The sequence below is a fragment of the Galeopterus variegatus genome, unplaced genomic scaffold (assembly GCF_000696425.1).
Source record: "Galeopterus variegatus unplaced genomic scaffold, G_variegatus-3.0.2 Scaffold2721, whole genome shotgun sequence".
In the NCBI taxonomy this organism is placed as follows: Eukaryota; Metazoa; Chordata; class Mammalia; order Dermoptera; family Cynocephalidae; genus Galeopterus; species Galeopterus variegatus.
In genome coordinates this window covers 105,807-122,319 of record NW_007728832.1, presented here as the reverse complement: position 1 = coordinate 122,319, position 16,513 = coordinate 105,807, and the positions used below count along the sequence as shown (strand labels likewise).

General features: G+C 46.3%; 1 protein-coding gene across 1 annotated transcript in view; it reads right to left on the bottom strand.

Annotated features, from left to right (window-relative positions):
- NID1 (nidogen 1) overlaps positions 1-16,513 on the bottom strand; it is a 79,027-nt gene that overhangs the window by 23,984 nt on the left and 38,530 nt on the right. Inside the window, exons 11-12 of the mRNA XM_008582774.1 lie at positions 13,991-14,140; positions 12,846-12,968 (exon numbers count right to left, since the gene is read on the bottom strand). Of these exons, the coding sequence (XP_008580996.1) occupies positions 12,846-12,968; positions 13,991-14,140 (273 nt within the window). The remainder of the gene's footprint in view (positions 1-12,845; positions 12,969-13,990; positions 14,141-16,513) is intronic.

Here is a 16,513-nt window from a genome sequence, read left to right as displayed (position 1 = left end):
GAATTCAGGAAAGAAGTAGAAATAAAAGAAAAAAGTCATTTCAAAAATGAAGACTAGGGGCCAGCCCAGTGGCGCACTGCGCTAGTGCGCCACTTGGGAAGCGCGGTGGCGCTCCTGCCGAGGGTTCGGATCCCACATACAGACCGGTTCCCGCTCACTGGCTGAGCGAAGTGTGGGGGCAACACCGAGGGTTGTGATCCTGTTGCCGGTCTCCCGTTGCCGGTCCTGGTCCGGTACGGGGGCGACACTGAGGGTTGCGATCTGTTGCCGGACACGGAAAAAGACAAAAAAAAAAAATGAAGACTAAACTAGAAAGAACACAAAAATGAATAAACAGAGCAAATTAGGCTTTAAGAGAAAAAGAGGATAGAAATGAGGAAAATGTTTAAAGCCAAAAAGAAATGAGATTTGCAATAAAGGCAAAATTATTGAAAATCGGTAAAGAAGATTCAACATGTAAAATTGGAGTCCCTGAAGAAATAAACCAAAGCAAGAAAAGAAAACAAATACTAAAAATTATAATTCAAGAAAACCTTCATGAAATTTAAAAAAAAAAGGATTTGAAATGATAAATTGAAAAAGCATGCTGTGTAACTAAGAATATTGACCCAGAAAAACCAACACCAAACCACATTCTAGTAAAATTATTGGACTTTAAAGAGAAAGAAAAAATCCTTTGGGCATTACTGTGGGTTGAATGTCTGCCCAAGACTCATTGAAACTCAATCTCCACTGCACCAGTGTTAAGAAGGTGGGAAATCCTATTATGGTAATTGAAAGGTGGGACCTTGAAGAGGTGATTAGATTGTGAAGACTGTATCCTTGTGAATGGTCTGATTCATTCATGGAGCAATAAGTTGATGGTTTAATGAGTGGTCATGGGCCTGGTTCTGATGGCTTGAAAAGGAGAGCAAGGAAGAGGCTTAGCTCTCTCTTGCTCAGCCATTTTGCCAGGTGACACCCTGTGTTGGGTGTAGACCCACCCACAAGAAGGCCCTCACCAGATGTGTTCCCTAGACTGTGGACTTCCCAGCCTCCACACTGTAAGAAAGTAAATTTTATTTCTTTATAAATTACCCAGTTTCAAGTATTCTGTAATAAGCAACAGAAACAGACTAATCTACGTAAAAAGGGAGAAATTACCTTCAGATTATCATTAGAATTTTTGATAGCCATACTTTATGTCAGAAGAATATGTGAGATAATCAAGGGAAGAAAATATGAGCTCTTCTTGAGGAATCTACTAAAAAACAAACTTCTGATAACCAAATAATTGGAGAGACATTGACATAAGAACTGGTAGCAAACTATAAATATATAGTTACCTGTTGAACTAAGACTAAATGAGGGTTAAAAGTGAGAAAATATAATAGGAAATGAACAGATCTAGGCAATGAGCCTCAATTCCAACTAATAAATGAGAAAAAAAAAAAGACAGAATTAGAATAGCACCATCACCGCTCCCTAGAAGTTAATGGATCTAGACTATAATCAAGGGCTCTTAGCATCCTCAAAAGTGAGATGAGCAGACATTATGTGCTCCTGATGAAAGACCACACCATCATCTGTTGTCTCACTGAAACGACTGCACCTGAGCCTGGTCAAGCCACTGTCAAGCTGCAGGCAGTTCAAGGATGGAAAAGCATTTATACCACGAGTATGCAGCTGGCACAATCCAGACCGTGGAGAGCTCCACAGCTCAGGGGTGTGGGTCCTTCAGCCAACCAATCACAAGGAAAAGAAAGGGATGGAGGAAGAGGGAACTGTAGACAGAAAAATGAGCAGCACTAAATCTACAATGTCTAGGAACATACACAAGTGTGATAAACTGTAACAAAATGCAAGGAAGCGATCATTGCAAAAGTCAGTTAGTGGTTGCTTTGGGGAGAGGGTGAAGGCTTTGTTGGGGCACCTGGAGGGGTTCTGGGGAAGTTCAATTTCTTAACCTGGGTGGCGGCTCACCTTAGAACTCCTTGAACTATATGATTGTTTTATGTAACTTTCGGTACCTATGTTTTATTTACAGTAAAATGCTATGGGAAAAAAAGAAAGAACAGAAGAGAAAGTGGGTTCATAGCATCATGCCTATTACAAACCCATCCACGGGAAACAACCCAATGTCTATCGACAGTAGAATGGATTTAAAAATAAAATATGATTTAAAAAAAGTGGAGGCAGCAATTCTAGACAGCCCTGATGAAGACACAAGAAGGGGAAGAGAGAGATCGGGTAGCAGGGAAAGAGGGGTGTGTGGTTCAGAGGAGGCTTTGCTTATATTTGTCTTTGGGGTGAGACATATCCAGCTTCTCCGCAGATGACTGGAATCACCCAGTGGATGCAGAAAGAGTGTCTGTCAAGAGTGAGGGAGCCTGTGACAGGCGTGGAAATTTCATCTCCGACCAACGACAATCAACACATTACATTAATGTGATTTGGAAATTTACAATTTGCAATTGTTTGTATTTAATTTGTAAATCTATTTTGATCTTATAGTTAAAAAGAAGTTGATACCTAGCTTTTCTAGCCCTCCCCCCCTTTTTTTGGCTGCTGGCTGTTATGGGGATCCAAACCCATGACCCTGCTGTTACAACACTGCTCCCTAACCAAGTAAGCTAACTGGCTGTCCTTATCCTAGCCTTTATGTATAATAAGACCTCAAGAACAGTTTTCCTTTAAAAGGATCTATACTTGGGCCAACCCCGTGGCTCACTTGTGAGAGTGCAGCGCTAGGAGCTCCGCGGTCGCGGGTTCGGATCCTATATAGGGATGGCTGGTGCACTCACTGGCTGAGCGCGGTGCGGACGACACCAACCCAAGAGTTACGATCCCCTTACCGGTCACAAAAATATATATATAAATAAATGAAAGATTCTATACATGACTCAATTTTGAGAAAAACTGCTATGGAAAATTCTTTTATTTAAAGAATTCAAGAAACTATTTTTGTAGGCTAAGAAATTAATCAGGCCTCAGGTCCCTTATTTGTAAAACAAATGACTAGAGCCCCTTCCAGGTCTAACTAGGAAATTCCAGTTTTCTCACGTCGGGTTTGCTTGAAACAAACTGACTCAAACAACAAGCAAAAGGCATACTGAACTCGTTCCCGAGCTCTCTTTCCTTTAGGTTGTATTATCCTACACGTTTTCGTCTTTCCTGGCAGCCCGACTTTTGGAACTCTGTCATTATCTTCCTCTCTAGGACGTGGGGTGTGATGGAGATGCGGTAGGCTGGTGACCGTAACTGGTGTAAAGAGAAGGGATCAAACATCGCAGGCTTGGCACGTGCCCTTAAGTTCCAGGCTTCACATCTCTAGCCCAGAACCTTCTATGCCCTACTCTGATTGTCTCATAAACTCCTCCTTTTTACAAAAATCCAGCCAATTCCACTCCCTTAGAGGTCATCCGGGCCAGGTCAGTGGCTGTGGGAGCTGGCATCCAGATGGCCCCATGCTCCCCACCTCCTGGAATTTCTCACCGTTCGCACACGTGGTCGTCCCTTGTCACTATAAGAGGGTGGCCTGAGACAAATAGTATCAGCAAAAGTGACGCTATGTCACTTCCAAGAGTAGGTTACAGAGGACTGAGGCTTCCATCACTGGCGTGCTCTCTCTCTCTGTCATCACTTGAAGACACTTAGGCAGCCCCGTGGAGAGACCGTGTTCTGAGGACCTGACAACAACCTGGACAGCCACGTGGGTGCTCCGGCATGAATCCTCCAAGTTCAGAGAAGACTTACTCGCCTCTAAATATACTCTACCTACTCTCCTATTTTCTAGATTATTGTTTTCTGTTTTATTCGTTGCATTTAAAAGAAAATTATGTGAGTGATCCACAAAATTGATTTCACAATCCCTACGTGGGTTGTGGGGAAGAGAGTAGGACAGAGGAGTAAATCGTAATTTCTTCTATTCTGTCTGTCATCAGATGACATTGCAGTAGCCATGGCCATAACTGGTTCACCTTCAAAGCCAGTTTAGTTTTGTTACTGAAACTAGCTGCCTCTGTCTACAGTACGTATCAAATAAGTGCTGACTGCTGTGTCTCTGTCTTTCATTATGTTTGGCAACGGGAGTCCAGATGACACTACACATTATTTTTCTCTCCGTAATGTTTCAGAAAATATTTTAGTCGTGTAACATCTAGAAGAATCTGATGAAAACCTCTGTAGTCATATTCTGGCTAAAAAATAAAATGTTAGAATCCAAATGTAGCCCTGTGCTATGGTCTGAGTGTTGGTGTCCTCCCTAAATCCACATGTGGAAATGCTAACCCTCAAGGCAATGGCATTAGGAAAGTGGGTCCTTTGGAAGGTGGATCATTAAGGTGGAGCCCTCAGGAATGGATTATGCCCTTATAAAAGAGCCCCCAGAGAGACCCTCGTCCCTTTCACCACGTGAGAAGGTGCCATATGCACCAGGAAACAGCCCCCATCAAACACTGAATTTGCCAGCACCTTGATCTTGGACTTCCCAGCCTCCAGAACTGCGAGAAACACATTTCTGTTGTTATAACCCATTTTGTTACAGATGCCCGAACAGACTAAGACAACCTCTGCACCTCTCCCCAATCCCAATTCTCTCTCTCCCTGCATAGAGGTGATGTTATCCTTAAGTTTCTTCTTCTTCTTCTTTTTTTTTTTTTTGTCTTTTTCGTGACTGGTAAGGGGATTGCAACCCTTGGTGTGGTGTTGCCCGCACCGCGCTCAGCCAGTGAGTGCACCGGGCCATTCCTATGTAGGATCCGAACCCGTGGCAGGAGCGTCGCTGCGCTCCCAGCGCCACACTCTCCCGAGTGCACCACGGGGCTGGCCCTTAAGTTTCTGTTTCTCATTCCCATGTGTGCATTTTATAGTTTTCCTGCACACATATATACACATATAGGTTTATTTTAATACAGGTTTATATTTTATACACATGGGACCATACTGTATATATCATTTTGTGACTGTTTTTTTGCTCGACATTATGTTTTTGAGTTTTATCCATTAACTCTAGTTCATCCATTTTAACTGCTGTATGTTATCTCATTGTTTGAATTATACCAAAAGTCATTTGTCCGTTCCTCCTGTGGGTAGTCATTTAGATTTTTTTCTGTTACAAACAATACTCGATGAACATTCTTATGCATTTCTAGTATGTATTGTCTCATTCAACTAGATGTTGAATTTCTTAAGGGATCGGGATTCAATACTTAAATAATACTGACAAACAGCTCTTATTTGTCTTGTCCTTGTCCTGTCTTTATATCCCAGCCTACAGGTCTGGATTTGTTTCTGTTATGTCAACAGAGCTTTAAAGAGGGGTCAGGGAGTCAGGTTAAAAAAACAAACAAAAAGGGGCCGGCCCGGTGGCGCACTGCTACAGTGCGCGGCTTGGGAGTGCGGCGGCACTCCCGCCGAGGGTTCGGATCCCACATACAGACCGGTTCCCGCTCACTGGCTGAGCGAGGTGCGGGTGCAACACTGAGGGTTGCGATCCCGTTGCCGGTCCCGGTCCGGTACGGGCACGACACTGAGAGTTGCAATCCGTTGCCGGACACGAAAAAAGACAAAAAGGAAAACAAACAAACAAACAAACAAACAAACAAACAAAAAATGAGACATCTGTTTCTCTTTGAAGTGGAATTGTGAAGCAAGCCTAAGGAAATAATGAACGTTAGTCATTTTTAATAGCTGCTGGAATGTCTTGACTCAAATGACCATGAACTCTTCTCTGTGTAGCCTGCCTATCAAAATCTATGGGAAATTCTACAGTTTTTACCCACAGTTTCAGGAACAAAAGGTTGGCCTTGCCTGGGTTCATCTACGCCAGAGGGTGGCCAACTTTTTCTGTCAAGGAGCAGAAGGTAGGCTATTTAGGTTTTACAGGCTTGACAGTCTCTGTCATAACTACTGAACTCTGCCCGTTTGTAACACGAAAGCAGCCATAGACTATACATAATCTAAGGAGGATGGCTGTGTTCCAATAAAACTTTATTTACAAAAACAGACAGTGGGTCAGATTTGAACCATGGGTCATAGTTTGCTGATCCCTGTTCAAAGAAGAAGAAAACGATTTAGACCAGCAACATGAAGTCTTGTATGTCATGATTTAAACTTTAACCTGATATTTTCTCCTCTTAGGTCAGCAACTATTCTAAAAACTAGTCCTAGTGAGGAGTGTAGTTTGATGAAAAGACTCAGGTCCAGATCAGAGTTTCTACACAACCCAGGTGCACCCGGTCTCTGGAGAGCCGGAAGTACCTATAAGGTCAACCATTAAAACTGGACCTGCACAAAAAGACTTCCCTAGGGAATCAGCAGCAAAGCAGCAATTCAGCTCAACAACACAGCTCAAGTACTGGTTCCCACAGGAAGTTCCCCCATTTTAGAAGTAAGCAAAGGACAAAAATTAGTTCTGGCCCAGGCATGGAACCAGGGACCAGACCCAGCCCCCCAACCAGGCACACAACCAGCACCTCGGGGCCCACCCGGGCTCCTGAGGCACAGAGCCAGGGACTGGAACCCCCCACAACAAGGCACACTGCCAGAGATAAGGAGCATGCCAAAAACATCACCTCTATGTGGGTGGCCCACCACAGCCACCACAGTAACCAAGGCTGCCATGAAAGCGGCTACACACCACAACCACCACACAGATGGTCCACCAGCCACAGGAGTGCACTGACACAAGGAGAGTCACCAGCAGAGACCAAAGAAAAGAAGAGGATGTCTCTTGCCACAAAGCCCATTCCAGAGTGACAGAAGAAGCATCTGCTCTATGACAATATTGGGGGACCTCAACACAACTCTCAGCATTGGACAGATCATGCAGGCAACAAATCAACAGAGTAACCATTACTCTTTCAGAAGCAGAGAAGAAATCTAGGGTTATCAGAGGGGGGAGGGGGATAAAAAGGGGGATGGGGTGAGATTGGACAAGGGGCATATAGAACAATTATGATTTGTAACAATATATATGCTAGTAATATTGATTTGATCAACGTATCTCAATGTTGAACCCCAAAAATATGTCTAATCAATTTTGATTCAATAAAAATTAAAAAAAAAAAAGATTACCCTGAGCATTACATGAAATAGCATCTGTAAAGCACTGAGCACAGGGTAAGTTCTGCACAAATGGTGGACATTTACATTCATTCACTCAATAGCACTGGTTGAGTGCCTGCAGAGTTCCCAGATGCCTTGCAGGTACTGACCTGAAGCTATCACAATCCTTTTTTTTTAAATTTGTGACCGGTAAGGGGATCGCAACCCATGACTTGGTGTCGCCCACACCGCGCTCAGCCAGTGAGTGCACCAGCCATCCCTATATAGGATCTGAACCCACGGCCTCGGCGCTCCCAGCACTGCTGTGCTCCCAGCACTGCACTCTCCCGAGTGAGCCATGGGGTCGGCCCACAATCCTTATGCTCTAATAAGATGCCACTCAGTCTCAGGTGAGTAGCACCTCTAGAAGCTGCACAGTCCAGGTCAAGTATAGCAGGTAATACAGACCATTCGTGGAATCCTTGGCCAACATCTTCTCCCAGCACAGGCCCTTCACCTCGTCCCCTCTCCCACCCCAACTCCATTCCCTGTGACTCTTAGGAACCTGTGCTGGTTTGTTTTATGTGTCTACTTGACTGGGCTACAGGGTGCCCAGATATTTGGTCAAACATTATTCTGGATGTTTCTGTGAAAGTGTTTTTGATTGGCACTTAAATCGATAGGCGGAGTAAAGCAGATTGTCGTGCCTAATGTGAGTGGGCCTTGTCCAATCAGTAGAAGCCCTGAATAGAACAAAAGAGAGGATTCTTTCTGCCTGATGGTGTCTGAACTGGAACATCATTTTTTCCCCCTGATTTTGGACTGCTCTTTCTAGGTCTCAAGTCTGCCAGCCTTCAGACTGGAACTGTCTAACGTCCACTATCCTGGTTCTGAGGCCTTCAAACCTGGGCTGGAATTACACCATCAGCTTTCTTGGGTCTCCTGCATGCCAAATGGAGATCTTGGATCTTGTCAGCCTGCATAACTCCCCACCCTCTTACCTCCAGGCACACACCGGAAGCCATCTCCCCAATAGCCAGGTTTGCACTGGCACGTGAAGGAACCTGGAGTGTTGTAGCAGAAGGCATCAGGGTGGCAGCGACTCAGCTGGCATTCATCCACGTCTGCAAAACAACCACCAGGCCCGGTGACAATGAGATTTCTTCTGGAATTCATTGTTTATACAACAAATCTAGGGAAACATCCTTCTGATCTGGGAACAGTGCTTTTAAAACTCACTAAACATTAATTATCAAGACACCAACTCACCAATTTCTATCGAGTGCATTTACACGTGTTTCACTTGGGTGATAATGTATTCTTAAAAAGTCAAGCTGGCAAAAGGGAAAAAGAGAGAATTCATCTGCCTTATAAAGTGACCCCTCCTATCATAAATGAGAGCTTCAAAAATGTCTGAGTGTTTGCAGACAGATTATTAACTGCTTGACAGAGACAAGAGCAAATTCACATTTTCGGTAATAAAGAGAAAGTATTTCAGAAATGATTGTCTATCTTAGAAAGCTTGGACTTTTCAGAAACACTCTGTGGTACAATGTTAGGTAACTTTGTGAACCAGGAGACCCAGGATACCCTATTTGTGAGTTATCTTACCTAAAATTACCTTCAAGAGCACCCTGGCAGCCAGCAACGGGCTGACTTCCAGTCTTAAAGAATCCCGTGGTGTCATTTATTCTCTGACTCTGCAGTCATTCATGCAATTAGGGGACTTTCCTTTTCTGGAGGAGAAAGTTAGAGCAAGCCAGTCGAATGGCTGGACATATCTTACTAAATAAAAGATGGACTTTATGCTCCATGCATGAAAGGATGATCCTCTGACTCTGCAGTCATTCATGCAATTAGGGGACTTTCCTTTTCTGGAGGAGAAAGTTAGAACAAGCCAGTCGAATGGCTGGACATATCTTACTAAATAAAAGATGGACTTTATGCTCCATGCATGAAAGGATGATTTGTCTTTTCATGAAAGTCAAACAATATCCTTAGTTCATAGCAGGGAGCAGGTGTCTAACTGTTCCCTTACTGAGCAAGTCACATGGAACAAAAGAGTCATGGGAGGCCAAGTGTCTTTTGCATTGAGAACAGCCCCCAAAAGAAAACACATAGTTCGAGGTACGAGAGAGATATTCAAAGCAGCCCATTTACCCAATGGTGCCGAGGGAAGAATTTTTCGTATGTTCAGGGGTGAGTGTGTAATTAGCACATGACAAGTACCACCCAGTTAACTTCTTCAAGTTACACAGAGGGAAAAATGAAAGCAACCAGGCACCTTGGCAGGCTCGGCCGTCCCCAGAGAAGCCAGGCAAACAGGAGCAGGTGTAGGAAGAGCCACCTGTGTAGACACACCGGGCCCGCTGGGGTATGTCACAGTCATGGAGGCCTGTGGTGCAGTAGTCGATGGGGCGCTGGTCCATGACAGCTGTGAAACGAAAGGGAAATGCACAATGGTTGGAAGAGAGTCCCCTGAGCAGGCCCAGTGCCTCCCAAGCTCCCTGCACAGCACGGCTTAGTCCAGTGGGACTCTAAAAGGTGTCTCCACACTGAGCTGGGACCCCTGGCTTTTATCTGGCTTCTGCCACCTGGATCCTGCCTCTGACTGGTCTTTGCTTACTGACACCATGGTAGGTCCTGCAGCCCAGGGCTCTGCCTCTGGCCTCTCTCCATACCAGATCTCAGGACCTGGTATGGAGATCCAGGATCTGGTATGGAGATCACAGGTCCTCAGAACCCCAGTCCCCCTTCTGCTGGACGTGGAGGCGGGACACCTACGAGTGCCCCATTTCCTATGGCAGCCCTGTTGGTGGAGCATCGGCAGCCAAGGATCTGAGACTCCACATGGCCACTCTGGGCAGGTGGAACTTCACTGCAGATGCTGAAGCCCACCAAAGAAGGAGAAATAAACTCTTCCACGGCAGCGAGACAGACTGAGGGCCTTGGGGGTAGGCAGCCTGGGTTTTCACCAGGCACACGTGGGTCAGCCTCATGGCCTTGGATGAACCGTGTGACTTCTCAGAGCCTCACAGTCTCCCTCCGCAGAGCAGGAATCACGTCCAGCATGCTAAGCCCAGGGAGGCAGCAGATGCGAGCATAATTTTCCAAAGGGCCTGATGATGGAACTCATGGGGTGAGGCTGGGGACGCCCTCTCTAGAGCTGTTGCCTGAAGAAAGACACAAGGGCTGAGTCTGGGGGCTGGCCAGTTAGCTCAATTGGTAGATCACAGTGGTACAACACCAAGGTCAAGGGTTTGGATCCCCTTCTGGCCAGCTGCCAAAAAATAAACAAATNAGCAGAAGGTAGGCTATTTAGGTTTTACAGGCTTGACAGTCTCTGTCATAAACTCTGCCCGTTTGTAACACGAAAGCAGCCATAGACTATACATAATCTAAGGAGGATGGCTGTGTTCCAATAAAACTTTATTTACAAAAACAGACAGTGGGTCAGATTTGAACCATGGGTCATAGTTTGCTGATCCCTGTTCAAAGAAGAAGAAAACGATTTAGACCAGCAACATGAAGTCTTGTACGTCATGATTTAAACTTTAACCTGATATTTTCTCCTCTTAGGTCAGCAACTATTCTAAAAACTAGTCCTAGTCATAGTGTGGGTAAACACATACTTTCATATACTGCTGGTAGGAATGGAAAACGGTGCATTCACTTATTCCTTTAACAACTGTAAATAGCTGTGAGCTCTGCCATGGGCCACCTCCTCTGCTGGCTACTGGAGACATAAAATAGTCACATGCACCCTGTCCCCAATGTGCTCACAGGCGAGGGAAGGGGATGGGTATTTAAACAGTTATTAACTGTCACTTAAAAAAATGGTGAGATGAAAATTTCTACTCATCTCTTATTGAAAACATTTATAGTGGCATGAATGTATCTGACCAACGGGAGCAGCAGTAATTAAAAATAAATAACATGACTAGCTAACTCCAGTCTGAGATGTCAAATATATCGTTAATCTCAGGTCTAGAGACTGTGTGCTTTAGAAGACCGAACTCAGACTTGGAGTCCATGAGACAGACCTGGGTATTAGTCTTAGTTCTGGTATTTAACACCTGGGTGACCTCGACTATGCTTTCCTCTTTTTTAGTTTCAGCATCCTCTGTGTAAATGGAGATAGTAATAGCTCTTAGCTTAAAAAGATGACTCTGAGCCAGTGCCACAGGGCCCGCCCAGGAACCCAAGGCATGGAGAAGGGGACCGGACCCCTCTCCCACAACCACGCACATTGCACTGGCACCTCGGGGCCTGCCTGGGGAACTGAGGCAGGGAGCTGAGGACTGGACCCACCCCCACAGCCAGGCACACCACCAGCACCAAGGAGCATGCAAAAAACATCACCTCCATATAGGTGGCCCACATAACCACGGCTGCTGCGAAAACGGCTAGATGCCACAACCACCACGCAGATGGTCCACCAGCCACTGGAGTGCATTGACATAAGGAGAGTCACCAGCAGAGATAAAGAAAAGAAGAGGCTGTCTCTCTCCACAAAGCCGATTCCAGAGTGACAGAAGCATCTGCTCTATGATAATATTGGGGGACCTGATCACACCTCTCAGCATTGGACAGATCATGCAGGCAACAAATCAACAGAGTAACCATTACTCTTTCAGAAGCAGAGAAGAAATCTAGGGTTATCAGAGGGGGGAGGGGGATAAAAAGGGGGATGGGGTGAGATTGGACAAGGGGCATATAGAACAATTATGATTTGTAACAATATATATGCTAGTAATATTGATTTGATCAACGTATCTCAATGTTGAACCCCAAAAATATGTCTAATCAATTTTGATTCAATAAAAATTAAAAAAAAAAAAAGATTACCCTGAGCATTACATGAAATAGCATCTGTAAAGCACTGAGCACAGGGTAAGTTCTGCACAAATGGTGGACATTTACATTCATTCACTCAATAGCACTGGTTGAGTGCCTGCAGAGTTCCCAGATGCCTTGCAGGTACTGACCTGAAGCTATCACAATCCTTTTTTTTTAAATTTGTGACCGGTAAGGGGATCGCAACCCATGACTTGGTGTCGCCCACACCGCGCTCAGCCAGTGAGTGCACCAGCCATCCCTATATAGGATCTGAACCCACGGCCTCGGCGCTCCCAGCACTGCTGTGCTCCCAGCACTGCACTCTCCCGAGTGAGCCATGGGGTCGGCCCACAATCCTTATGCTCTAATAAGATGCCACTCAGTCTCAGGTGAGTAGCACCTCTAGAAGCTGCACAGTCCAGGTCAAGTATAGCAGGTAATACAGACCATTCGTGGAATCCTTGGCCAACATCTTCTCCCAGCACAGGCCCTTCACCTCGTCCCCTCTCCCACCCCAACTCCATTCCCTGTGACTCTTAGGAACCTGTGCTGGTTTGTTTTATGTGTCTACTTGACTGGGCTACAGGGTGCCCAGATATTTGGTCAAACATTATTCTGGATGTTTCTGTGAAAGTGTTTTTGATTGGCACTTAAATCGATAGGCGGAGTAAAGCAGATTGTCGTGCCTAATGTGAGTGGGCCTTGTCCAATCAGTAGAAGCCCTGAATAGAACAAAAGAGAGGATTCTTTCTGCCTGATGGTGTCTGAACTGGAACATCATTTTTTCCCCCTGATTTTGGACTGCTCTTTCTAGGTCTCAAGTCTGCCAGCCTTCAGACTGGAACTGTCTAACGTCCACTATCCTGGTTCTGAGGCCTTCAAACCTGGGCTGGAATTACACCATCAGCTTTCTTGGGTCTCCTGCATGCCAAATGGAGATCTTGGATCTTGTCAGCCTGCATAACTCCCCACCCTCTTACCTCCAGGCACACACCGGAAGCCATCTCCCCAATAGCCAGGTTTGCACTGGCACGTGAAGGAACCTGGAGTGTTGTAGCAGAAGGCATCAGGGTGGCAGCGACTCAGCTGGCATTCATCCACGTCTGCAAAACAACCACCAGGCCCGGTGACAATGAGATTTCTTCTGGAATTCATTGTTTATACAACAAATCTAGGGAAACATCCTTCTGATCTGGGAACAGTGCTTTTAAAACTCACTAAACATTAATTATCAAGACACCAACTCACCAATTTCTATCGAGTGCATTTACACGTGTTTCACTTGGGTGATAATGTATTCTTAAAAAGTCAAGCTGGCAAAAGGGAAAAAGAGAGAATTCATCTGCCTTATAAAGTGACCCCTCCTATCATAAATGAGAGCTTCAAAAATGTCTGAGTGTTTGCAGACAGATTATTAACTGCTTGACAGAGACAAGAGCAAATTCACATTTTCGGTAATAAAGAGAAAGTATTTCAGAAATGATTGTCTATCTTAGAAAGCTTGGACTTTTCAGAAACACTCTGTGGTACAATGTTAGGTAACTTTGTGAACCAGGAGACCCAGGATACCCTATTTGTGAGTTATCTTACCTAAAATTACCTTCAAGAGCACCCTGGCAGCCAGCAACGGGCTGACTTCCAGTCTTAAAGAATCCCGTGGTGTCATTTATTCTCTGACTCTGCAGTCATTCATGCAATTAGGGGACTTTCCTTTTCTGGAGGAGAAAGTTAGAACAAGCCAGTCGAATGGCTGGACATATCTTACTAAATAAAAGATGGACTTTATGCTCCATGCATGAAAGGATGATTTGTCTTTTCATGAAAGTCAAACAATATCCTTAGTTCATAGCAGGGAGCAGGTGTCTAACTGTTCCCTTACTGAGCAAGTCACATGGAACAAAAGAGTCATGGGAGGCCAAGTGTCTTTTGCATTGAGAACAGCCCCCAAAAGAAAACACATAGTTCGAGGTACGAGAGAGATATTCAAAGCAGCCCATTTACCCAATGGTGCCGAGGGAAGAATTTTTCGTATGTTCAGGGGTGAGTGTGTAATTAGCACATGACAAGTACCACCCAGTTAACTTCTTCAAGTTACACAGAGGGAAAAATGAAAGCAACCAGGCACCTTGGCAGGCTCGGCCGTCCCCAGAGAAGCCAGGCAAACAGGAGCAGGTGTAGGAAGAGCCACCTGTGTAGACACACCGGGCCCGCTGGGGTATGTCACAGTCATGGAGGCCTGTGGTGCAGTAGTCGATGGGGCGCTGGTCCATGACAGCTGTGAAACGAAAGGGAAATGCACAATGGTTGGAAGAGAGTCCCCTGAGCAGGCCCAGTGCCTCCCAAGCTCCCTGCACAGCACGGCTTAGTCCAGTGGGACTCTAAAAGGTGTCTCCACACTGAGCTGGGACCCCTGGCTTTTATCTGGCTTCTGCCACCTGGATCCTGCCTCTGACTGGTCTTTGCTTACTGACACCATGGTAGGTCCTGCAGCCCAGGGCTCTGCCTCTGGCCTCTCTCCATACCAGATCTCAGGACCTGGTATGGAGATCCAGGATCTGGTATGGAGATCACAGGTCCTCAGAACCCCAGTCCCCCTTCTGCTGGACGTGGAGGCGGGACACCTACGAGTGCCCCATTTCCTATGGCAGCCCTGTTGGTGGAGCATCGGCAGCCAAGGATCTGAGACTCCACATGGCCACTCTGGGCAGGTGGAACTTCACTGCAGATGCTGAAGCCCACCAAAGAAGGAGAAATAAACTCTTCCACGGCAGCGAGACAGACTGAGGGCCTTGGGGGTAGGCAGCCTGGGTTTTCACCAGGCACACGTGGGTCAGCCTCATGGCCTTGGATGAACCGTGTGACTTCTCAGAGCCTCACAGTCTCCCTCCGCAGAGCAGGAATCACGTCCAGCATGCTAAGCCCAGGGAGGCAGCAGATGCGAGCATAATTTTCCAAAGGGCCTGATGATGGAACTCATGGGGTGAGGCTGGGGACGCCCCCTCTAGAGCTGTTGCCTGAAGAAAGACACAAGGGCTGAGTCTGGGGGCTGGCTGGTTAGCTCAGTTGGTAGATCACAGTGTTACAACACCAAGGTCAAGGGTTTGGATCCCCTTCTGGCCAGCTGCCAAAAAATAAACAAATACAAAAAACAATGCTTAAGGGCTGGTCCATATGCTCAGTGGTCAGAGCATGGTGCTGATAACACCAAGGGCCTGAGTTCGGATCCCCATACTGGCCAGCTGCTCCTCCCCAGCCAAGAAAAAAGAAAGTGTGCTGGCCGGTAGGCTCAGTTGGTTAGAGTGTAGACTTGTAACACTGAGGTCAAGGCCTGGGATTCCCAAGCCAGCCAGCTGCCAAAAAAGAAAAAAAAAGCAGAGTGGGGGTGCTGAGTCTAGAGGGTGGTTTCCAACGGCAGGTTCAGCTGCTCTGAAAGTTACTCCTGAGGCACCATTTTGCTTCTGGTTTTCTAAAAGCGCTAAGACCCAGGACAGAGTCCCAGCCCTTAAAAACAGAAGCTTCTTCCCCGTGCCACCCTCCCCTGACAAGAGAACCTCAGTGTTTGGATGACCCCAGATGCAGAAGGTCTCATGTTTGTCCTTGATAAGTCTTCCTAAGGTTGCTTCCAGTGGATAATGCATTAAGTGCAGAGAAAGAGAGAGAGACAGACAGAGAGACAGAGAGAGAGCCCTCTAGGCACTCTCAGGGGACAGAGGAAGTAGAGGAGACTTTGGAGCTCTGTGTCAAATGACAGGTTAGCAATGTACTGGAGGATGGGGGACGGATGCCCGGCCTGTGCACTGAGCGGCTCAGACTCCCAGGGTCGAGAATGTGAACTAACTCCCATGGAACAGGCACCCCCAAGCCAAATCCTACAGACCAAATGTTGCTACATTTTAAGCTGCTCCCGATGGTCCAGAATTGTGGCTGGAAAACAGTAACCCAGAATAGGCCCAACCTGTCCAACCATGTGCTCCTGTTCCCTCGGACCGTCCTCCCTCGTCCCCACCCCTCACCTCCCACCAGGGCTAATGTTCTTTTCTGTAGGGTCTTCCTTCCTTCCAACCCCTCCAGCTAGCAAAATGGGACAAGGAAGATGCTCAAGGAATTGGAACCAAAAGACCCCACAAAAGGTAGGGAAAATATATTCATAGCAGCCAGGCAGGGAGCCTCACCCCGCTGTCCTGTCCCCCTCCTGTCACACACCTGGCTGGCTCCTGTCTTATAAACTGAGTTTGCTCACGGCTCGCCTGCCTCACCCCTACCCCCAGGGCCTGGCCTTGCTGCAGCCACGTGCTTTCTGGCTTGGCCACCATTTCCACCTGTGCCTGTCTGCAATGCTTGACTCAGTTACAGCAAAACAGCAGCGGGTAGTTTTGTTTTCTTCAAGTCCTGTTTTCCTTTATGGAAGAGCATGTCTCACGCCAAAGCAATTTGATCCTTGCAGGAGCTGCAAAAGCCAATGTGACAACCCTGAACAGTGTAGTCCTACCCTGTTCCATTTTTAAAAGAAAGAAAGCATTGTTCAGCTAATGTTTTCACATCCGTTAAAAGGAGAGTATGTCCAAAGGGGTCTGTCGGACTGCTGACCCCCAGTTCTCACACAAATGCAGTTTCTAGAACGTCTTGCCATTTGGAAAGCAGGAGTCAG